Here is a 24,814-nt window from a genome sequence, read left to right as displayed (position 1 = left end):
CCCACCCCTCACTTCTCTGTTGCACACTTACATTTCTTAGAAATGTCATTCAGCACAGCTGGTGGGGCCACCTTGTTCTCCCATAATTCAGCTGTAAGAGTGCCATGTGACTGAGAGGTCTGGATGGGTTTTCCTGTGGCTACATAATCTGTGCCATTAGGTGTCTGAGCTGAAGGTAGTCTAATTGAAGGAGGTGGCTGTTTCGAAGATTGTGTTGTAGTCTGTAGTGGACTCTGGACTGGTTTGTGAGTCTGTCCCTGCGTCTGACCTGGAGCAGTGGGAGCTGGGACTGGGACTTGGACTAGGGTGGGGGTTGGGGCTGAGGCTGGGGCTGGGGCTGTCGGGGCTGAGGCAGGGACAGTTGGGGCTGAGATGGCTGGAGGTGGAGCTGAAGCTGGTGCTAGGGCTGAAGCAAGGATGGGAATTGAGGCTGAGGTAAGGATGGGGACAGACGCTGGAGAGGAAGCTGAGGCAAGGATTGGGGTTGGAGCTGGAGCTGGAGAAGAGGCTGTGGCTGTAGTTGGGGTGGAGGCTGGAACTGGAGCTGAGGCTGAGGCTAAGGCTGGGAGTGGAGCTGAGGTGGAGGTTAAGACTGGGACTGTAGCGGGGGCTGGAACAGAAGCTGCGGGTGATGCTAGAAGGGGAGCTGGGGTTGAGGCTGGAACTGGAGCTGGGATTGTGGCTGGAACCGGAGCTGAAGTTGACCCTGGACCCGGAGCTGAGGTTAGAGCTGAAGCTGGAGGCTGTACTTGCTGGGTTCCTGTAGCCTGTTTTTTGGCAAATCTTGGTGGGAGCTTAGAAGTCTGATTTCTTCCCTTTTCATTTGCATTCTTTTTATTCCAGACCTTAAAAAATTTGCAGGAATCCTTTGTCAATAACATAGCTGAAATGTAACAGTTCATGAACAGATCTTCCAACAAAGTCACCTACTACTAATTTAGTTCTTTTGCAAAATACCTACTCAATAAAATGTATGCACTAATTTACCTTCTTAAAACACAGTAACAATAAATGACTTCTGAAAACATCTAGTTCAAGGACTATGCTCAGTTAAACTCAATATTATTACACACATAGAATTTTTACAGTGCTTCCTGTTTTAGAACCTTCTAATCTATTAGGGCTCTTTATCACTGTGACCCACGTGCTCTATTTATGTTTATACTGGTCCAGCATTTAGCAAAATGAGTGTTTGGGTCGATAAAAAGAAAAATTTAACTTACTGTGATTCATACTATGCATTTAAATAAACTAATTTAGATTTTAAGAGAAACTGGCTTAGGTCAAGAATCTGCAAGTTATTAGAGATCATGGGAGTTGTGTTAGTTAGATTTCCAAGATGATTTAAAAACTTTAACACTGCAATGAAGTAAGATGGGGCAAATAAGTTGCTCTGAAATAAAGATGATCTTCTCTAAGGCAGATAGTAAGATACAGTAATTACATTTTATTTAAAACTGACCTCACTGCAGTTAAACACAGTTTAAAGTTGTGAAAAATCAGGTCATTCTCAGCACTTGAGTAATAAATAAGGCCCTGACCTTATAGGTGAGAAGAAACCTCAACCGTTTCCTAGTATATTTTGGGCAATAATCCAAAAGAGCAGCAACAAACTGAAGCACTAAACCTGTATGATCTGTTCTTCCTTCTTCCGGCGTTCTTCATCCTGTAAACGCTTTTGCTGTTTTTTGGACACCACTTCAGTAAAACCATCATCATTCAAGTTTGACTGGGGGTCTTCAACTACTGTTACTTCAGGATGGTCATCAATTATAACAACACCTACAGGAGCAGAATACGATTGAAAGTGAAATTTTTTCAACTGAAAAGATAAAACAGAAATGTTTACTCCAATAGTGATTAAAAATAAAAAAGGCAAAAATCCAATACTTATAATTCATAAAATAACCCATTTTCCACAATATAAAATAGCCATTACTAAAATGTGAAGATTTCATAGATAAACCAAGCCCTAAAACTACCTGCTGTGAATGATACACATCTTTTTTTCCCTTAAGCAATGAAGTGGTAATGCCTTTTTTTTTTTAAGAAAAATCAAAAAAGTCTTTTATCTTATAGTCAAATCACTTTACCTCTCCCAGTCTTAAGACGTGTATCGTGCTATGAAGACCTATGTTAGCACTTTTATCTTATTTGCATCTAACCATTCTAAGAGGTGGGCATTATTATTGTTTCCCCTTCTCAAAGGACGCAGTAAGCTCTAAGAGGCTGACTTGCTAACAACATGGTGCTGACAAGCTAAGCTGCTCTTTTGATTCTTAATGCCTTTAGTTTATGTAGACTATTGTCTACAATGTGAGCTATATCATATATTTAAAAACATGAAATATATGTTACAAAGTTCCATGGGAATATAAAGTGATACAGATGTACATATATTATAATAACCCAGCAAAAGAATAATTCAAGATACACTTTCAATGCATTGTCTAACAATTATTCTACTTTGTTAAATTATCCTATACATTCTAATGAGTATAAGAAATTTAGACCCATTAACACTTAAAAGAAAAATAAAAACAGCTCAGGTGATGTGATTTTGGGTTGCAGGTATAAAGCTTACACAATGAATTTAAGAAAAGGGTGAGGCAATTCAAATAAATTAATTTTGCAAACAATATATGGGTTTTTTTAAGCAGGTGGATTCTTTTTTAATATAATTAATTTATTGTGATTTTTTGGTTGCACTAGGTCTTTTGTTGCTGTGTGTGGGCTTTCTCTAGCTATGGAGAACAGGGGCTATTCTTTGCTTGTGGAGCACAGGCCCTATGAGGGCTTCAGTAGTTGTTGTACACGGGCTTAGTTGCTCCAGGGCATGTCGGATTTTTCCAGACCAGGGATCGAACCCATGTTCTCTGCATTGGCAGGCAGATTCCTATCCACTGTACCATAAAGTCCTATACTATGTTGTGATTGGGGAACACATAATTAAAAATTGCTTGGCAATGATATACACACAATTCAGAACGGTGATAACTTGCGGGGGTTGCCAAGAGAATATGACCCAGAGTAGATCAAAGGGAATCTACCTGCAAACAGTTCTTTTTAAAATAGCTAAAAATTCACATTCATAGAAATACTGACAGGGAAAAAAAATACTAAGTTTGGCTTTCACTCTTTACAAACCTATTACTGTTAGTCTGTTCAGTAAAAACCTGATTTAAAAGGAAAAACACTGATTCTGATTTATCTATAGCACTTCTATTTATGTTTTAAATCCTTTAAGAAATTAACTGTGTAAAACAAAGCATATGCTTATCTCAATGCAAGGTTTTAGTTCAATATTTCAAAGGGTGTTATGCACTCCAAGAGATCCCTTCATAATTCTGAATTTGTCTTGGCTTTTCACTTAAACTAGAAAGTATGTGTAAAGCTTGTCTTAATAGTCATACCATCACTAATTATTTTCATTTTCTTGCCAAAAAGCTCCTTTAGAAACCTTTTGAATAGTTCACTCAACTGCGTAAAGCTTTATGGACATGAGAACAATACTTTGTGATCAACGCTCTGTTCTTGTCTGGTGCTACATAAGATTTGGAACTAATTTTAGGAAATTCAGATTATTTTAAAGAACCTAAAGATGACTCAAAATTAATTAAAGGAGTTCCCTGGTGGTCCAGTGGCTGAGAGGTCACCTGCTAAGGCAGGGCACACGTGTTTGATCCTTGGTCCAGGAAGATTCCACATGTTGTAGGGCAACTAGACTAGTGCCTCACAGCTACTGAAGCCCATGTGCCTAGAGGCTGTGCTCCACAATAAGAGACGCCTTCACAATGAGAAGCTGGTGTTTGCAGCAATGAAGATATAGCACAGCCAAAAATATTTTTTAAATGTTGTAAAAAAAACAACAACACACAAAACTTCAACAAGTTAAAACTAATGGCTCAATTTTCATTATCAATTCAGAAACAATACTTACCTTTTTATACTGTCTTAATAATACTATGCAAACGTACTCCAGAAGTTGTTTGGAAAAACTAGTAAACAAATATTTGAGAAGACAAATCTGCCATGTTCTGTGGACTTTTGTTATCTTCATTTGTCATTTTCCAAATGTGAAGTCTAGATGGATGCTAGTCTCTCTTCTCATGGACCACACAATCATCCAAATTTCCTATGGATTTACTTTAACCACTTTAAATCAAAGCTTTCTAACTTTAGCACTACTAACATTGTGAGTTAGCTGTTCTGTGCACTATAAAACATTTAGCAGCATTTCTGGGCCTAAACCCACGAATACGTCAGTAGGTGACTTTTCTGGATACCCAGTGGTTAAGAATCCACCTTCCAGTGCAGGGGACATGGTTCAATCCCTGGTCACAGAACTAATATCCCACATGTCAAGGAGCAACTAAGCCTGTGCACCAACTACTGAGACCTCGAGCTCTAGAGACTGTGCACCACAACCTGAGAGAAGCCCACGTGCTGTAGCTAAGGCCTGAGGCTGACACACACACATATATATATAATATGTCATTAACATCTAGCCACCAGCTGCAACACCAAAAGTGTCTCTAGAAATTGTCACATGCCCCCGGGGTACAGAATCATCCCGATTAAGAACGACAGTTCTAAAGAATCTAAAGATTCTTAAAACATACAGTTAAGATTCTTTCTTTTCCACATGAATCCTAAAATGATAGTCCAGAATTAGCTCTCAAGTTTGCGTGCAATGGAATTAGAATCCCCTGGAGAACTTGTTAAAACACAGATTGCTTTACATGCCAGGAGTTTCTGATTCAGTAGACCTGGGGTAGGGCCCAAGATTTTGTTTTTCTCACAAACTTCCAGGTGATGTTGATGGTCTGAAGACCCTGTTTTGAAAATAGCTGATCTATAAATAATAATGTCAAGGTCCTGGGCCCAAGTCAAATTTAACATGTATAGAAAGTGAAAGTGAAGTCGCTCAGTTGTACCCGACTCTTTATGACCCCATGGACAGTAGCCTGCACCAATCTCCTCCGTCCACGGGATTTTCCAGGCAAGAGTACTGGAGAGGGTTGCCATTTCCTTCTCCAGGAAATAGAAGGAATCTTCCCGACCCAGGGATCAAACCCAGGTCTCCTGCATTGTAGGCAGACGCTTTACCATCTGAGCCACCAGGGAATATGAGCCACCATTAACTAGATGAAAGAAAACTCTTATCAACATCTCTAATATGCAATAACAACAGTACCTAACAAGTTTCCCATACTACTATCTAGTCTCAGCTTAATAAATCTCTCAGTCTTATTCAGTATTTCGAGCTTAAGGCTCATCTGAATGAATGGGAAATACCAATATTTGTCTGTGTAAGTGTCTACTCTTAGAGATTCCTTGTTAACGTCTTCATCATATATTTTCTTCTGGCTGTGTTAATCCTTCACATTTGACATCCTATCACTTCATGGCTTTCTGAAAGTATTTATCCACAGCAACACTACCTCCCATCCTAATATTTATTCTCTGTTTACCATATCCTAGATACCAATTTTCTCAAGGTCATAATTCATTGAGGTTAACACTTCTCTCTTTTCAAACACAGCATATATACAAAGCATCTTCATTTGATTTTCTGTGCGTCCCCCCACATCTGTTTAGCAAGGAAGAGTGGTTAATTTACTTTCTTAAGAAAACTGAAACTGTGGATTATGTTTCTACCTCTACCTTGAAGTCCAACTTTCTTTTTTTGATGCCTTATTTATTTATAGTATCTACTTAAATGTAACAGATGGACAGACAGACAACAGACAGACAGACAAGGTGATCTGAAACGCACTTGCATAGTTGTTGAGATCAAACTGTGACAGCGCATCCACTTTCTCTTTGGGTTTTTTAGGGCCTGGTTTGGGGTCTTCTCTTTTTTTCCCAGTAGAATCTTTGGAGTTCTTTTGTCCTGTACCATTAGGTGCTCCTTCTTGATGGTGTGCAGAGCTGCCATTGACAGGATCAGCACCACTGGTGCCTGCCGACTGGTCATCAAATGGCCTACAAAATAATCATCTGAGATTTTATTACTAGCTCCACATGTGTGTGTGGTGTGTGGCTTAGCTGCTCAGTCATAACCGACTCTTTTTTGACTCCACAGACCGTAGCCCGCCAGGCTCACCTGTCCATGGAATTTTCCAGGCAAGAATACTGGAGTGGGTTGCCATTTTCTACTTCCCAAACCAGGGATCAAACCTGTGTCTCTTGCATCTCCTGCACTGGCAGGTGAATTCTTTACCACTGAACAACCTGGGAAGCCCACTGTCACCATATCCTTGATCAAAAGAAAAATGCCCTTAGTGGCAGTTTCTAAAGTTCAGTCTAAGAAGAAATAACAGTGGGATAGAAATGCCTCAGTGATTTTTGTTGGGTACAACTTTTCTAAGATGGAGCTTCCCAATAAAGGAAATAAGACTAGCTCCTCAGAGTTCTTTCCAGAAATTAAATTCTAGAATTCTAATTATTCCCTGAAGGTTCTTACTGTGTCTATTCTTATTGTGTTCATTATGTTTATAAATGAGCTAATCGACATTGTTCATAGCAGAAAATTTCTGTGATCTACGCTAGTCCAAAGTATTCAATGGTGGATCTTCTCCACAAGAGGGAGGTATATGAAAAAAAAAACAGTGTAAAGAATTCTATGCTTACAAGTCTTTGTTTTAAAAGTTCAATCAGATTTATACATATACATACATATATATATATAAACATTTTAAAAACCAGTTTTAATATGGAAACCAATCCATTTCACAAACCAAAAGTATTTCTACAGGGTTTTTTCCTGTTAACAAATTCTTTTCTTGGGTTCATTTTATAAAAACTTCAAGAACATATACCATGAAAAATGGGCTTATCAATTCACTTTCAGCTCAATCTATAGTATTACTCAAGATAAAAGCTTATCAAGAGCCTGAAAAAAACCATGATCTCAAACATGTGAGCTATGAATTCATTTCTTCTAAATGTGACACTTAGAAAACATTAATCTATAGCCTGTAACTGCTATGTCTGCAGGTTCAGGTTGCTACCATCTATATGGTACAAAAGACTTGCTAAAGTAGCTGAAACCTTGAGTATTACTACTTGAAATTCGAATAGCTTGGTTATAGTCAACAACTACATTGTTAATGTAACTATATATATTATCCTATTCTTTTGACTTTTAAAGAGAGGTTTAAATTCTGTGATAAACTGGTACTCAATAAACACAACTGGTAGTATTACTTTCCTGGAACTTTTTCTAAATTATCAGGAAGTGAAAATATTTTTTACTGACTGATATAGTAACCTGACATGCTAAGTGTATCTAACCAGTACAGATTAAGATAATATTTTGTCTGAATAAATTTCTTATCAGCTCAGGCAGCAAATCTGGGAATTTTTTTTTTTTTTTTAAAAACGGGCACACCGTAATAATAGTTGCTGATTATATACCAGGTGTTACACTGTTTTGTAAATATCATGTCACTGAATCTTCACACATTTTTAAAGTTCTACTGCTTTCTCCTCATTTTACTGGTGAGGAAGCAGAGAATTTATACAAATAGAAGTACCAGAGCCTAGATTTAAAACTAGAAATAATGCTACTTTATAATATTTTTAGTACTAAAAAATAATTTACTATAACCAACATTTTAATATTTAAAAAGAACAGACCAAATTTAGCACAGTTGAGAAAAATTCTTTTAAAAACACCAATGTCATGCTATTTGTTACTGGTGGCCCTGGTGGTGGGGCAGGACTTTGCTTTCTAGGCCTCTCTGTAAGCTAGATGGTTTACTGTAGGTTTGCAACTTGAGAGGGGAATATAATGTATCCTTAAGTTTCAACTTTCACTCTCTAGAAACCAGTACAGAGGTATTGAATATGATTAAGTTCCAGAGGACACCTGTGAGCCCCACAGTTTTCCAGAGAGAAATCAAGAAAGGCAAGCTACTCATCATCAGTAAGATGATCTACCAAATGGAAGACATTGCATACGTCCTGTCCTCGGGTGTGTTGATTTTCCCAAAGCTACAAATTTTTAACAGGACTCTTTTAGGAGATGTACATGAACTTCCAGATGTTCAAGCTGGTTTTAGAAAAGGCAGAGGAACCAGAGATCAAATTGCCAACATCCAGTGGATCATCAAAAAAACAAGAGAGTTCCAGAAAAACATCTATTTCTGCTTTATTGACTATGCCAAAGCCTTTGACTGTGTGGATCACAATAAACTGTGGAAAATTCTGAAAGAGATGGGAATACCAGACCACCTGACCTGCCTCTTGAGAAACCTATATACAACTCAGGAAGCAACAGTTAGAACTGGACATGGAACAACAGACTGGTTCCAAACAGGAAAAGGAGTGCACCAAGGCTGTATATTGTCACCCTGTTTATTTAACTTCTATGCAGAGTACATCACGAGAAACGCTGGGCTGGAAGAAGCACAAGCTGGAATCCAGATTGCCAGGAGAAATATCAATAACCTCAGATATGCAGATGACACCACCCTTATGGCAGAAAGTGAAGAGGAACTAAAAAGCCTCTTGATGAAAGTGAAAGAGGAGAGTGAAAAAGTTGGCTTAAAGCTCAACATTCAGAAAACAAAGATCATAGCATCTGGTCCCATCACTTCACGGGAAATAGATGGGGAAACAGTGGAAACAGTGTCAGAATTTATTTTTGGGGGCTCCAAAATCACTGCAGATGGTGACTGCAGCCATGAAATTAAAAGATGCTTACTCCTTGGAAGGAAAGTTATGACCAACCTAGATAGCATATTCAAAAGCAGAGACATTACTTTGTCAACAAAGGTCCGTCTAGTCAAGGCTATGGTTTTTCCAGTGGTCATGTATGGATGTGAGAGTTGGACTGTGAAGAAAGCTGAGCACCAAAGAATTGATGCTTTTGAACTGTGGTGTCAGAGAAGACTCTTGAGAGTCCCTTGGACTGCAGGGAGATCCAACCAGTCCATTCTAAAGGCGATCAGTCCTGGTGTTCTTTGGAAGGAATGATGCTAAAGCTGAAACTCCAGTACTTTGGCCACCTCGTGCGAAGAGTAGACTCATTGGAAAAGACTCTGATGCTGGGAGGGATTGGGGGAAGGAAGAAAACGGGACGACCGAGGATGAGATGGCTGGATGGCATCACTGACTCGATGGACATGACTCTGAGTGAACTCCAGGAGTTGGTGATGGACAGAGAGGCCTGGCGTGCTGTGATTCATGGGGTCGCAAAGAGTCGGACATGACTGAGCGACTGAACTGAACATAACAATAGGCAAGAACTTTTGTGATCCACTAACCTCTTTCTCAAGCACTCTTACACTTTTAGAATAGGAAAAAAAAAACCCTACAGGACAAGAATGTCTTGATACTCTGTAGAGTGGTGCCTTTGCACAGTTCAACCAAGAAGTATAGTTTAAGTTTCTCTAAAGGTGCAGAAGTAGCCATTCGTGGACCCTGCGCTTCCACTGCCAAGTGCCTAGGTTCAATTCCTGGCTGGGGAATTAAGATCCCACAAGCTGAGTAGCACGCCCCACATCCTCCCCCGTCAAAAGATGCAAAAGTAATTATATGTAACATAAAATACTCACCCTCGCTTTCCACTTTTTGATGGTGGGCCACTTCTCCTTTCATTCCTAGGACCTGAGAAATTCCTTCCGGATTTGGGTGGACCATTGTTACCACGCCGATTCTGGCGATCTATGCCAGGTCGCTGACTAGAAAAACTTCTCTTTGCTATTTCCCTCTTTGGAGGTACAACATTCTCTCCCGTCTTTACCACCACTTGCGCATTCAAATCAGCATTTTTTTTTTCGTCCCTCTCACGCCTCTCATTGAAATCACTGCTTTCAGAGGCTGTTTCCCATTCTTCATTTGCCTGATCTGAAGAGTTCTGGTTAGATAAGTCTGGTGTCTTATTCCCAGAAATATCTCCAGCAGCATTAACTGGTTCCTGAACCACGTTGTTAACTGTGCCATTTGTGGGCACTGCCACCTCATTGGTTTTTGAAGCAGCCTCCCTCTCCCTTAGTCGTCTAAATCGGGGAGGTTTATCTTGCCTTGGTGGTCGCGTAGGACGCTGCCTTCGGGGCCTCTCTCTAGCTGGGTCAAATTTTCGTTCAAATTTTGGAGGCCGTTTATCTGCTGGGATAGGGATAAACTGCTCATGTCTCCTTGGTGGCTCCCCACTGTCTGGTTTAGGAGCTTCTGTCTGCCTTGGGTTCCACTGATTATCCCGATAAGCAGGTCTTCGTAAGGTAGAAGGGCGTGATGGGCGACCTCCAGGATCTCTTCCACCACGTCTGAATGTTCCCCCTCTGCCTCGCCGTGTAGGCTCTCCTTTAGGAAGGAAGCCTGGTTTAGGTTTATCATCATCCCTTACAAAAGGTTTTTCTAGAGGTCTACCATCTATTCGGACATGATTTTCGGGCTTGAAAGAAGACTGTGGCTTTCCCGGCTTTCTGCTCTCAGGCCGCTCCTCTCTTTTGGGGAGCTTACTCTTGCTCAAGCTATCCCTGTCACTCGCGCTCTCATGAATTTCACTGTCTGTGTCAGTCTCTGAACCTCGCTGCCGTCTTCTTTTGGGAACAACTTCAAAGTCCGAGCTCTCACTTCGTGTTTCACTTTCTTCTCGCTGCCTGAGGGGCCCTGGGGCCACGTGCTCTGCTCGTGGCTTGCTGTCTCTGTACTGAGGATAATCTCGAGAGTGCCCTCTGCCACCCCTGCCGCGTCCTCCGTAAGAGCCTCTGTAGCTTCGCCCTCTGGAGTAATATTCACCTCGGCCTCGACCTCTGTATCCCTGATCTGGAAACCAATCTCTATCTCTAGCTTCTTTCCAGTAGGTCCTAGGGGGTACAGCGGATTCCTTTTTAGCTGCTGGTCTTGAATCTGGTCGAGTCCTCTCTGTAACAAGGTCTTTGCTGATGACTTTCTCAGGCTGCTTTTCTTCCTTTACTGTTGGTGCTGTGACAGTTTGTTGGTTTACGGTTTTGACTGCAGGCTCTACCTCAACACTACTTACAGATTCCAAAGGCTTCTCAGTATCTTCAGGTGGCTTTTGTACCAAAGTTGAAGGCGAAGTTTCTACTGAAGGAAGTTTCTCTGGTTCTGGCTGAGGTTGTGGTGGAACCGACTGTGGCTGAACTGGTGCTGCAGGTGGTGCGGGTGGTGGAGGAAGAGCTTCTTTCTTTTCTGTCTTTTCAGGTTTCACCACTTTTTCAGTGACCTTTTCTCCTTTTTCTCCCTTTTCTCCTTCTTTCTCCTTTCTTTGCTCCCGTTCTTCTTTCATATCTCTAAGTATAGGTTTTTTAATAGGACCTGATCTTCTCACAGGCCTGTCGTTACCTTCTTCTCTTCTGTTGGAACTAGGCCTTGGGCCCCAACGAGTTTCCGATTTAGATTTATACAATTTCTCAGGTTTTGGTCCATCAGAAGATCGGATAAAGCCCTCTTTCTTTGTTTTTTCCTCTGGCCTTTCTGCTGGTTCTTTTGAATCAATACCTCTGCTAGTTACTTTAGGAATGCTTGCAGATGGCTCATTCCTCAGCTCCTCTGATTTTTGAGTATGGTTAGATCCATGGCAAACACTTCTTTTCCGGGCAGGCTGACTTTCTCCAGCTGAAATTCGTTCTTCTTGAGGAGTGGCTATAGTCTTTTGATCAGGTACATCAAAACAAGTAGACTGACTATTTGTGTCAGTATGACGAGGTCTAATGTCTTCCACTGATCTACTTAAAAACTTCTGTACGTCTGTCTCACTTGATTCTCTAACAAAGTCTGGTTTTGGATGAGCCTCTAACTGACCATGTTCTACAGGATAAGCAGCAGTTATCTGTTCCTGATCCAATGGAGCTTCAGGCCTACAATAATGAGAATTCAAAGAAATAACAGCCATCACAGCAAAAAATCTTTTCCACATGTACATGTACAGCAAAATAATCCCTCGAATTTAAAAACAAAAAATGGGTCCTAATCATAAAGAACCTTATGTCTCTACAAAAAGTTCAGTGCAACATTATTCGTAAGAGCCAAGAGATCGAAACAACCTAAATGTCTACTGCAGATGAATGGGTTAAGAACATGTATATGCATACAAACAGCATGTTGTTTAAAGAAAGAAAATCCTGCTATATGCTACATCATAGATGAGAAGATCACACTTAGTGAAATAAACTAGTCACAGAAGAACAAATACTGTATGATCCCACTTATATAAACTATTAATATAATAAAACTAGTCCATAAAGAAGTAATTACCAGGGACTAGGAGGAAATGAGTTGTGATTAAATGGGTAAAAAATTTTGGTTGTGCAAGATGAAAAAAATCAGAGATCTGTTATACGATGTTATGCTTACAGTTATCAACATTGTACTATATACTTAAAAATTTGACAGGAAGGTAGATAGTGTGTTATGTTTCTACTCTCCTCAATTAAAAAGAAATGAAACTCAGTTTTTAAGAAAAAGAAGTTTAGACCATGCTTATGCGAAAGTTATATCTATCAAAACTGGTAATTTTCACTTATAACCAGAGTACACTAGAGTAGGTCCATCTTTCCCAATGAATCAGAATTTTAAAACATCATAAAACAAATTCCTTGAAAAGGCAAAAGCTCTAACTTATCATTAGAAATTAATGAAGATCACCAATTGTCTGATACTTCAAAGTAACTGTAAATTAGTGTTTATCCTTAACTTGACCTCAGAAAATTTCCATAAGATATTGATAATTAAATATCTAATATTTCTAAATAAGTGGAAGAATTATATCAACACATTAGCCAGACTATATGTCAAGTACAGGAGAATCTTGACAATTTTGACAGCTACCACTAAATTTTAGTATTTAAATAAACGTACAGAAAGAACTATGTTACAAAATGCCCTAATCAATCAATACTAAATGCTGGGAAAAGGAAAATACATCCTAGAATGAAATAAGGCATATTAAATGGGAGAAAATCAGATCTGTGGCTCAGTCCTAAGTCAGAATGATCTCCAGGGAGACTACACAGTTTTCATTTCCCCACAATATTCTATTGGCTTGCTAATGACTTTAATAATTACCTTACATCCTCAGGTTCTTCTGTTGCTTTGGGAGTGGTGGCCTGCTGAGGCTCAGTATGAGGATAAGGATCTGACCCCCACATCATTCGAGGCTCAGAGAGCGAAATCGCATGATCTCTTGCAGAGCGAGCCAGATGCTCAAATGACTCAGAATTGTTTGGTGACCCTTCCATCTGATCTCGTCTCATTAATGGCTTAGGAGGAATCATTCCTACACAAAAGATCAGAAAAAGATGGGGGTGTGGGGAGAAAACAAAGGAAACAGAATCATTATAGACACAGTATCCAGGTTAATACTTAATTACTATTTGGACATCTCTATATTTAAAGAAATACTTTTGGCAAGTAAAACTGATTAACTCAAAAAATCATCAGTGAAAATTGAATTTTTCTGTGAATGAGATTTTTATTGTTGCTGTTAAATAAATAGATTTAAAAATCCAGGAAGCAACACAAGCAAAACCATAAGAACAGTCTATTTTACTTTAAAGGAAAGAAAAGGTAATGCCTATAAAAATCAGATAACAAGTACCATGACTCTGTGCATGTTAAACATTTTGAGAATTACACCAAGTGATGAATTTTCAGAAAAACATTTTCCACAGAAAATTCTATTAATTTGTTGATCAGTATGCCATACATTATGACTCTTAAATTTGAAGTTTTCATATATGATAATATACATGTTTCAATGCTATTCTATATGAAACAGATCGCCAGTCCAGGTTCAATGCATGAGACAGGGTGCTCAGGGCTGGTGTACTGGGATGACCCAGAGGGATAGGATGGGAAGGGAGGTGGGAGAAGGGTTCAGGATGGGAAACACATGTAGACCCATGGCTGATTCATATCAATGTATGGCAAAAACCACTACGATATTGTTAAGTAATTAGCTTCCAACTAAAATAAATAAATTAAAAAAATTTTCAGTATAAATTTTAAAATCAAGATGTAATTCTTGATCGTATTTTTATCACCTCTAAATTTTCCTCTATGCCATCTTAGTACTGGATTATCTGAGTTTATTCTGATAAACACAGCTATTTGTTTTTAGCTAACCTATTAGGAAATTCAGGTGCTAGGCTGAATGACAGAAAAAATAGCTGTAATATATAACATATGGATAAAATTAAATGCTGAAACACCTGAAAGAATGAAAACAATGCAGCAAACAATAGATGTTATAACTAAGACAGTAATTTTCCATCTGAAATTTTTGAAATAATATTCACAAAACAGAAAGTACAGTATTTTGGTCTTACCACACTGTAGGTACAGTAATTGGAATTTAACTACTCTGTGCTCAAAGAAGATACATCATTTTATGACTAAGAAGTCCTATATAAGTTCTTACTAGATTTTAACTCTCAAAGGAAGTAAGATTAAAATTGTGGGGAAAATGAAAAACTCTAAACTTGCACAACTGCAAGTAAGCCAGGAGACAATGCCAATTTCAACTTACCAGGATGAATGGGTGGAATATCCATAGCAGGTCTACCTGATATCATCCGAGGATCCATGTATGACTGCATCATGAGCCACCTTGGATCAAAACCCATGGAAGCCAAATGCTGGGGGTGAGGTTGCATGGGCTGGTAAAGAGGTCTATGTGGTGGTGGAGGGACAGCACTGCTGGATGGCTGAGAAGGAACCGTTTGCGGAAGCACACCTTGCTGTTGCTGCTGCTGCCACTGCTGCTGCTTCATCTGTTCCTGAAAAAATAGGCAGGATCGCACATTTTGAGCCTTTAGTTCCATGTGATAAATCAATACAACCAATCATATTGGAAAACAGGCTTTTTTGAAACCCTGAGGGAAAAGAACTCAAAACACATTTGACAGTGAGAGATGGCAAGACAAGAGAACAAAGGTTCAGTTATGACATTCTGCCTTATACTTCAGCAACTAATCACTCATCAATTACACTGCAAGAAACCATTTCCTAGAAAGGAAGATGAGGCATAAGAAAAAAAGGAACGTATAAAGCCCATATCAGCAAACTTTTACTAATTTAAAAGAGGCAAACTTTTCAGAGGAAATTTGTATGTTTTGGTATTTTGAATTTTATGTTAATTTCTCATACTACTGAACAATAAACCTTTCAAATCACACGTACAAGATAAAATGTTTTTATTGTTACCTGCTGCCGCTGGAATCGTGGTGGTAAAGACTTCTGAAACTGTTTAAAATAGCCAGATAATACAGCAGGCCGAGGCTGAGACCCTGACTCTGGTTCTGTTTCATGTGCTGCCTGCGTGGTCTCCTTTTCACTGCGATTGCTATCTTGTCTAGTGAAAACTGGGTCATCCTCTGTCCAAAGAAAAGGTGAAAGATAATTATACTCATCTCTGACACTTAACATTAATACATGCTGTTCATACTGGAGTGAAATAATCAGACATATTTTAAAAGTTAATGAGGAAGAAAGTATCCTTACTCCAAAACACCATTTTGTACTTTAATATTGGTAACCATCAATGCAATGAGGTAACCTTAGTTTAACAAAACCTCAGATTTTCTCAAAGATGGATTCTTAAGATAGAACTCACATGCCCAGATGCTTTATCATGCAAAAGTCTGTATTTAATATTTTGTGATAATAAACCATTTTCAGCTCTATTTTTCACTGTTTCAATAAATGTTAACACTGCTGTCAACATTTACTTGTGGTTCACTAGCATTCAGATGAAAACAAGAATGGCCTATAAATACTTAAAATAGAACATGTTGGTTTATAAAATTTTTTTGATTAGGGGATTATCTATAGAGAAAACTAATGAATCTAAACTATGATCATTCATTTTAATGATCATAAAACGAATGATCATGACAACCAAATGATCACCAATATCTTCAAATATATAAATCATTGTTCTATGTACAGGGTATCAATTATGATACACAAAAAGGAGAACGATACACATCCCCTCAACCAAAAAAAGTTCTCATCCCAAAGAAAACCAGAGTTATATTCATTCTAGAAAATGACATTTGTTACAACTACAAAGCCATGTTATGTTATAAATTCTTTTCTCAGAGAATCAGAGGTGAATTTTAAGGGGAAAGCTCATGTAAAGCCAATGTAAAACCATGCAGTAAAGAATCAAAAGTCACACTTTGTATTACATTCAATATTAAAAATGTTTTAAAAATGATAAAATATTAAGAGGGAAAAGACAGCCAAGAAGGTGCAACATTTAAAAATGAAATGGGTTCACGTTACTGGTAAACCCAGCTAAAGTTAAATTGCCATCAGAGGACATATAAAATGTGAATGAAAATATAAGTGCCACCAAATAATGATCACTAAAAACAAAACCAAAATTAGTTCATGTACAATATATAGTCGCTGTTGACGGTAAATTAATCAGGGTCAATACATGTATTTGCTTGCAAAACTATGACTAAAATGAATTTCCTTATTTCTAATTCATGGTTTTTTCTCATTAACTGCGAATAAAATTCTCTAAGATTGTTCTTTCAGAATTCATCAAAGTATACAAATATTTTTCATTTCTGTGGTGAGAAATTTTGCTTTACCTTTTTTAAGTGTTCTGAGCTAAGTGCTCAGGATACATAATAAAAGCCTATAACCAACATCAAATTATCTCTAGACTGCTTAATATAAGAAATCTGTGCAATTTGGTAACTCAACAATCTGCACGGACTATATCTTATTTTTTAAAAAAGTTGAGATAAGAAAAAGTTGAGATAAAACACTCCTACTTCTCTTTATAGTGACATTAAGGACCAAATTTGAAGGCAACTTAGAATACAGATTAAAAACTTAAAGGAAAACTTTAAATAGCTTTATAACTTCAAGCAGCATTGTCTTATAGAAACAGCATGGGTTTTACGGTAAAAAAAAATTTCAGTATTTCCGTTAACAGAAATGTACTGAAATAAAACTATTTTAAATCACTGTTAACTCTACTAAGACCAAACGTTAAATTTGGAGCACAGTTTTATTAATTAGAGTTTTTGATACAATTTTGGGAAGAATACATCAGCTGATTATAGCTAGCAAAGAAATAGCTTTTTTGGGGGGGTGAGGGGGAGTGTGGTGCCACACATCAACAAGTATGAACCCATGCCTCCTGTGATGGAAGCACAGAGTATTAACCACTGGCCCACCAGGGAAGTCCAGCAAAGTTGTTTGTTTTTGGGGGGCGGGGGAGGGGAAGCATTCTGGTAAGCATATAGATAACCTATGAAAGCTTTTATATATCCAAGCTGGTAGAAAAACAAATATGAAATTATGAACAGAGCAGTCATTTAATTATGACAATCCAAAATTCCCATTAAGCTCTATTCAACTTAAATTTTAGAGTTATTAACCCGTGTCTAAACAAAGGAGATTTCATATAGTTAAATGCTGTGGAATCATAAAAGAGTAAAAGAATCAGCATCTAAGTATGAAGCCAATACTATTTTGCTGACAAAATAGAATTGAAGGTCATCTAACTATATGATATCTACAATAAACTCACTTTAGATCCAAAGATACAAATAAACTGAAAATGAAAACATATTCCATGGAAATAGTAACCAAAAGAGAGCAGGGTGGCTACACTGAGATAAAACTGACTTTAAATCAAAGTTTCACAAGAGACAAAGAAGGTCATTAAATACTAATAAAAGGTTCAATACAGCAAGACACAACATTTATAAACATTTACACACCTAGTAACAGGACCATCAAAAAAACTATGATGCAAAATACTGGGGGATACATACTTGTACATTCAGAGGCTTCAACAACCCCATCTCAATGATGAGTAGAACAGCCACACAGAAGTAAGGAAAAAGGACTTAATAAACCAACTAGACCAACTCTGGACTTCCCTCGTAGCTCAGTTGGTAAAGAATCTGCCTACAATGCAGGAGACCCAGGTTTGATTCCCAGGTCGGGAAGATCCCCTGGAGAAGAAAACAGCAACCCACTCCAGTATTCTTGCCTGGAGAATCCCATGGACAGAGGAGCCTGAGAGACTACAGTTCATGGAGTCAAAAGAGTCAAACACGACTTAGTGACTAAACCACCACCAAACCAACTAGATTCACAGACACATACAGAACACTCTACTCAAAAACAGCACATTCTTTTCAAGGACATTTTCAGAACAGACGATGTTAGGACCCAAATTAACTCTCAAAAGAGCTCAAAAGACAGATACAGAAAGTTTTTTCTCTAACCAAGATGGAAAGAAGTTCAAAACCACTAGAGAAGTAAGGAATATACATAAATTTGTGGAAATTAAATAACTTCCTTCTCCAAGAAATTAAATAGCACTCTTAAACAACCAAAACATTAAAAAAGAAAGTGCAAGGGAAGTTGGAAAATACCTAAGAGATGAATGTAAACAAAAACACAACATACAAAAACTTACAGGATACAGGAAAAGTAAAGGGGGGAATTTATAACTATAAATGGTTACATTAAAGAACAGGAAAGCTCTCAAAATCAATAACCTAGAGTTATGACTTAAGGAATGAGAATAAGAACCAAACCCAAGGTACCAGAAGGAAATAAAATTCACAGCAGAGATCAAGAAAATAGAGAACAGAAAAATAGAGAAAAATCAATGAAAACAAAAGTTGGTTCTTTGACAAGCTCTACAAAATTGACAAATATTTAGCTGGGACAGTAAACTAAGGGAAAAAAAGACTCAAATTACTAAAATGAGAAATGAAAATGGGAAATTACTACCAATTATACAGAAATAAAAAGGATTATGAGAGAACTATGAACAACTGTACACCAATGAACTGGATAACCTAGATGAAATGTACAGTCTCCAAAACGAAAACATCTACCAACACTAAAAATCACGAAGAAACATAAAATACGAACAGACTTTTTTAACTAGTCAGGAGATTGACTTGGCAATCAAAAATCTTGCAGCAAAGTCAAGTCCTGGACCTGATGGCTTCACCGATGAATTCCACCAAACATTTAAAAAACTAACATCAATTCTTCTCAAACTTCCAAAAACAGAAGAGGAGGGAACACTTTCTAATTAATTTACAAGACCAGCATCACCATGATACCAAAGCCAAACAAGGACACAAGAAAACTGCAGATAAATACAAATATCTCTTATGAACACTGAGGCAAAAATTCTCAATAAAATATTAGAAAATAGAATTTAGCAACATACTGAAAGTATACTAATTACCATTACCAAGTGGGATATATTCCTGGGATGCAAGGATGGTTCAATATATACAAATTGATCAATATACTACACATTGACAGAATGAAAGGAAAATAACATGATCATCAAAATTAATACAGAAAAGGATTTTTGACAAAATTCAACACATTTTTATGATAAAAATACTCAAGCTAGGAATAGAAGGAAACTACTTCAATATAATAAAATCCACTTATCAGAAACCCACAGCTAACACCACACTCAATGCTGACAGGCTGAGAAGTTTTTCTGCAAGATCAGGAAGAAGACAAGGGTGCCTCCTTTTGCTACTTTTATTCAACTTAGTATTGGACAATTTTGAGGGGTTCAAGACTGCAGTGGAGGAAGTAACTGCAGATGTGGTAGAAACAGCAAGAGAGCTAGAATCTGAAGTGGAGCCAAGATACAGCTGAACTGCTGCAACCTTATGACAAAACTTGAATAGACAGTAAGCTGCTTTCTAATGGATGAACAAAGAAAGTGGTTTTATGAGATGGAATCTACTCCTGGGGATGACTATGAAGACTGTTAAAAAGACAACAAAAGATTTAGATTATTATTACATAAACTTACTTGGTAAAGCATCAGCAGGGTTTGAGAGGACTGACTCCAATTTTGAAAGATTTTTTGTGGATAAAGTTATGAAACAGCATTGATGTTTTAGAGAAATCATTTGTAAAATAAGAGCCAATTGACGCAGCAAACTTCATTGCTATCTTACAGACATTTGCCACAGGAACCAGTCCAACCTTCAGCAACCACCACTTGGATCATCAGCAGCATTAACACTGATGCAAGACTCTCCCACACCAGCAAAAAGATCATGACTCACTGAAGGGTTAGTGATGGTTAGCATTTTTAGCAATTAAGGTATGCACATACTATATATATACATATATATATATCTAAAGAAAATGCTATTGTACACTTAATAGTCTACAGAATAGTATAAACATAACTTTTATATGCACTGGGAAATCAAAAAATTCACACGACTTGCTTTATTGCTGTGGTCTGGAACAAACCTACAACATCTCTGAGGTATGCCTGACTCAAAAGAAATGAAAGTAGGGTCTCAAAGAGATATCTCTGTACACTCACAGTCACATCAATATTATTCAAAATAGGTAAAACATGGAATCGACCCAAGCGTCCATCAACAGATTGGGTAAGCAAAATATGGTGTGTGTGTGCATTTATGTGATGGATTAGTGGACTTAAAAATGGAGGAAATTCTATCCTTTCTTTTTTTCTTTCACTCATGCTACAACTGATGAAACTTAAGGACATTATGATAAACACAAATGTCAGTCACAGAAAGACAAATACTGTATGATTCCACCCACATGAGGCACTGCCAACAGTTACAATCACACCCACAGGAATCACCACCCAGGGGCTGGGGAGTTATTGTTTAATAGATATAGAATTTTGATTTCACAAGATGAGAGGAGTTCTGGAGATAGATGGCAGTGATGGTTCATTATGAGTGCTTTTAATATCATTTTAATAAAAAATGGTTAAGATGCTAAATTTTATGCTACATGAATTTTATCATAATAAAAAAAATTACAGAACAAAACTCACATTTTCAAGTATTCAAATAAAAAAAAGTATCCAGTAAAATTCAACCTATAACCAAAAAACATCAATCACTTTTATTTGGATTACATATTTTAAAAATACACAAACATTCAACATTCACAATATAAGTTAATAGGAAGCCTTTTGCAAAGCTTACATAAGGACAAACAAGACTATCATACCTTTGTTACAGCTGTTTTCACTTTCTGGTTTTTCTACCATAGGTTCTGACGCAGGTTCTTTGTGTTCAATTTTTTCATCCACTTTGTCTCTCTCTCTCTTCTCCAACTCACATTCCTTTTCCTGTTCTTTCATCTTTTGCAGTTCTTTTTCCTTTTCTTGCTGCCGTTCTAGCTCCTTCTCTTTTTCTTGCTTCCTTTCCTTCTCCATTTCTCTCTGTTTTTCCTGTTCTCGCTCCAGTTCTTTTTCCTTTTCCTGTTGCCTTTCCCTTTCTTTTTCCCTCTCCTTCTCTCGCTCCCGCTCTTGTTCTTTTTCAAGTTCTTTCTCACGTTCCCGTTCCTTTTCTCGTTCTTTCTCTCGCTCCCTTTCTCTGATTTCCTCTGGAGAGGGCTGTCTGTCCACTATGCCAAGCTTTTCATCCAGCCGTTTAAGTTTCTCTGCACATGCTGCTTTCCTTTGTTCTTCCATTCTTCGCTCTTCCTCTTCACGCCGTTTACGAGCACGCTCCACTGCTGCAGAAAGTTCTGACTGTTGCCTTCTTCTCTGCTTCCATATTTCATCTTCATCTGGGACCTGCTGCTTGGGAGGAAAAGGGCCTGGTCTTCCAGGTACTGCCTGTCGGTCTGGAGGAGGATGCTGAAATTTTAAAGTAAATTCTCAGATGAGTATGACAACACAGGATATATCACAGACAAATAGCAGGAGCAAAATTCTCCATAGAATATCAGAAAATTTCCCTGAAAAACATACACATTAAATGCAAAATGTGGGGAAAATAGTGTATCTAGATAAGTTTCTAGAATAGTTAATCCAGCCATCTAATATTAACTGAGCATGTACCTGTCTATTGTGCCAGACATTAATGCTCACTCAGTATTTGCTGAGTAAAATTGGAAGCTGCCACAAGTATTTCAAAATCTAAATCTAGAGACAAAGGAAATTTAGAATATGAGTGCTTTAGCAGTAACTGCAAGGGATGGAATACTGAAGAGGGGGAAAGGAAGCCCATAGAGACGCAACATGGCACCACACGAGCCAAGACCGGGGTGCAGTTACAAGCAAAGAGTAGACAGCCCAAGACACTAAGTGAAGCACACAGAGACACCACTGCTGCTGACACACCAAAGGAGAAGAAACTCCTAGAAAGCAGCCTGGGTAGAGAATTCTTTTTTTTTGAGAAGTCTATGTTTAAAGAGAGATTCATATCTGGAGCCCATGGTGGAGAGGGAATCACCTTAGAGACTGAGTTTTACTGATTTAATTTTCAACTGATGTGCTCTAAAACATATTACTACAAGGTCTAAAATCAATGCCAACAACTATGCAAAGACAAGCAGAATGAAAAAAAGCACATGAAGAGCTGAAACATCAAGGAACTAAAAATGTGCTTTTAAAATACTGACTTTTAATAGCTACTAGGGTGAAGAAACCTTAAAAGCCATGTAACTACTCAGAATTCCTACAAAAGAGAAAACAATGATATGGTGAAAACACTGGACTGAATACTACAACCAACCAACCAACCAAACCATGAATCCAGACTCTACCATTTACTAACAGTGCTATCTTAGAAAAACTGCTTCATCTCTCTGGTACTGTTACTTAATCTATACCTCAAAGACAAGCTGCAAAAACAAAGTAATTATATAAGCACACCTAATTTACACTGTAAACTCACAGGGTAAGCATTTTTTTGAAAAGCAACTTTACTGAAGTATAATTTACATAAAATGTGATGTATATATTTTAACTGTATAGTTTGATGACTTCGGACAAATGATAAACTTAAGTAACTACGGCCCCATTCAACATACAGAGCATTTTCATCAGTCCTCTTTATGAATCCCTGACCCCATGCAACCAGTAATCTACTTCTGTAGTATAGAGTAGTTCTGCTTTTCCTAAAATTTCACAAAAATGGACACAATAAGTTTTGTTGTTTTGTATCTGGCTTCTGGTGCTCAGGGTAGTGGTTTTTGGGGTCACTGCGTGCAACAACTGTTTGCTCAATTCTATTGCTGGATCCTACGGCATCAGAAGCATACTGTTTTGTCTGTGGACAGACATACTTTTGGATTGCTTCTAGTTTTTTAACTAGGAATAAGACAGCTACAGATATTCCTGCTTAAGTATTTGTGTAAATGCATGTTTTCATTTCCTTCAGATGAATACCTAGGAATGGAACTGCCAAGTCATATGGCAACTATGTGTTTCACGCTATAAGAAACTGCCAAACTGTTTTCCAAAGTGATTACAGGTTTTATGGCTCCATCAGCAATGTATGAGGGTGTCACCTGCTCTATACCTTGCCAACATCTGGTGCCACTGGTGCCATCAGCCTTGAAAATTCTGGACATGTAACAAAATTTCAATGTGGTTTTAGTTTTCATTTTGCTGGGAACTAAAAATATTGAACATTTTTTCATGTGCTTATTAGCCATCTGTATACCTTACTTTATGAAATGAATGTTCAAATCATTCTGTTGGACTCTTTGGTCTCATTGTTGAGTTGCAAGAGTTTTTCAATACACGTACGTGCACCCCTCCACTGCCCAATATAAGTTCCTTGTCAGATGAAATACTAATATTTTTCCTGTGATATCTTTTCTTTGCCTTAGAGACGTTTTTCAAAAATCAAACTGATCAATCTCTTCTTTCTAAATCATGTCTTTTTTGTCTCATCCAAGACATTTTTGTTGGCCCAAGTTCATAAAGACTTTCTTCTACATTTTCTTCTAAATGTTTTAGTTTTAGCTTGTATGTGTATAGAAATGCTACAAAGAGCATGCAACAGTTAAAAGAAAAATGACTAGTGCAGATGATGGTGATGGTATGTGCACCTATCACAACAGAGTGATCAGGGAAGGAAGGCCTGTGAACTGTTAATATCTGTGATATCTGAAAAGCAAATTTTAGAAGGATAGAGGGACGAAGAGATTACCTATGCTAACTGCTGCTGAGATTAAGTAAATGAATACAAGAGAACTGACTGTGGCAAGATGGAACAGTCATTACTAACCTTGATAATAACATTTTTTCAAAGGTATACTGGGAGACGAAAGTATAACTGGAGAGGGTTAATGAGAAAGTGATGGCAGGAAGTGTAAAGAACTCACTAAAACAATTTTGCCATGAAGGAGAACAGAGATATAGGGAGGAAATGGGTGGTGGTGATGGGGAGGTGTGAACTGTAGTGGAAGTTGAAGAAGGGTTGGTGTTTAAAACTTTTCTTGAAGGTGAGAGACAATATTATTGGTAACCAACAAAGATGGGATTCAGGGAACAAGTAGAAAGGTGGTCCTAAGGAACAAGGACAATAGAAAAAAAGTCAGTACAGGAAAGGTACTTGATTAGGAAGAACAGGTGCTTCTTATTTTCTTAGAAAAATTAGGAGTATGCTAATCAGCTGAGAAGGAAGAGGGACAGGCTAAAGAAAGAGGTGCAGCTACAAGGTAAAGTTGATAACTATTTCATAAAAATTATCAATAAGAAACACAGAACCTTTCCACTATAACAAATAGGGCAAATAATACCTACAGACCATTAATAAGCATTTAGTTAAGATTTACCTGCTGTGCAAGCAACTTTGGAGGTGGTGGCAAGTGTGATGATGGTCCACGTTCCTATTATAAAGAAAAGAATTTTTACAAAATAAGATAAAAAAATCTACTTCAAATATTTCTGACTGTAATATTTTCCAGTGAGACCAAAGACTGCAAAACGTAAAACATCATTACTCTTTTCCTTTTTAAATAAAAGTACATCAGTCCCTATAATATAACTACATTCTATAGAGTCACTCAGGCATTTCAA

At 37.8% G+C, this 24,814-nt stretch overlaps 1 protein-coding gene across 1 annotated transcript in view; it reads right to left on the bottom strand.

The window, feature by feature from the left end:
- PRRC2C (proline rich coiled-coil 2C) overlaps positions 1 to 24,814 on the bottom strand; it is a 94,256-nt gene that overhangs the window by 29,641 nt on the left and 39,801 nt on the right. The window contains exons 11-19 of the mRNA XM_052653610.1: positions 24,571 to 24,624; positions 21,004 to 21,637; positions 15,181 to 15,350; positions 14,504 to 14,753; positions 13,042 to 13,252; positions 9,567 to 11,834; positions 5,780 to 5,988; positions 1,628 to 1,782; positions 32 to 845 (exon numbers count right to left, since the gene is read on the bottom strand). Coding sequence (XP_052509570.1) covers positions 32 to 845; positions 1,628 to 1,782; positions 5,780 to 5,988; positions 9,567 to 11,834; positions 13,042 to 13,252; positions 14,504 to 14,753; positions 15,181 to 15,350; positions 21,004 to 21,637; positions 24,571 to 24,624 — 4,765 coding nt within the window. The remainder of the gene's footprint in view (positions 1 to 31; positions 846 to 1,627; positions 1,783 to 5,779; positions 5,989 to 9,566; positions 11,835 to 13,041; positions 13,253 to 14,503; positions 14,754 to 15,180; positions 15,351 to 21,003; positions 21,638 to 24,570; positions 24,625 to 24,814) is intronic.

Source organism: Budorcas taxicolor, chromosome 16 (assembly GCF_023091745.1).
Source record: "Budorcas taxicolor isolate Tak-1 chromosome 16, Takin1.1, whole genome shotgun sequence".
NCBI lineage: Eukaryota > Metazoa > Chordata > Mammalia > Artiodactyla > Bovidae > Budorcas > Budorcas taxicolor.
Note: the sequence above shows the minus strand (reverse complement) of the source record. Positions and strands in the feature narration are given on the sequence as shown.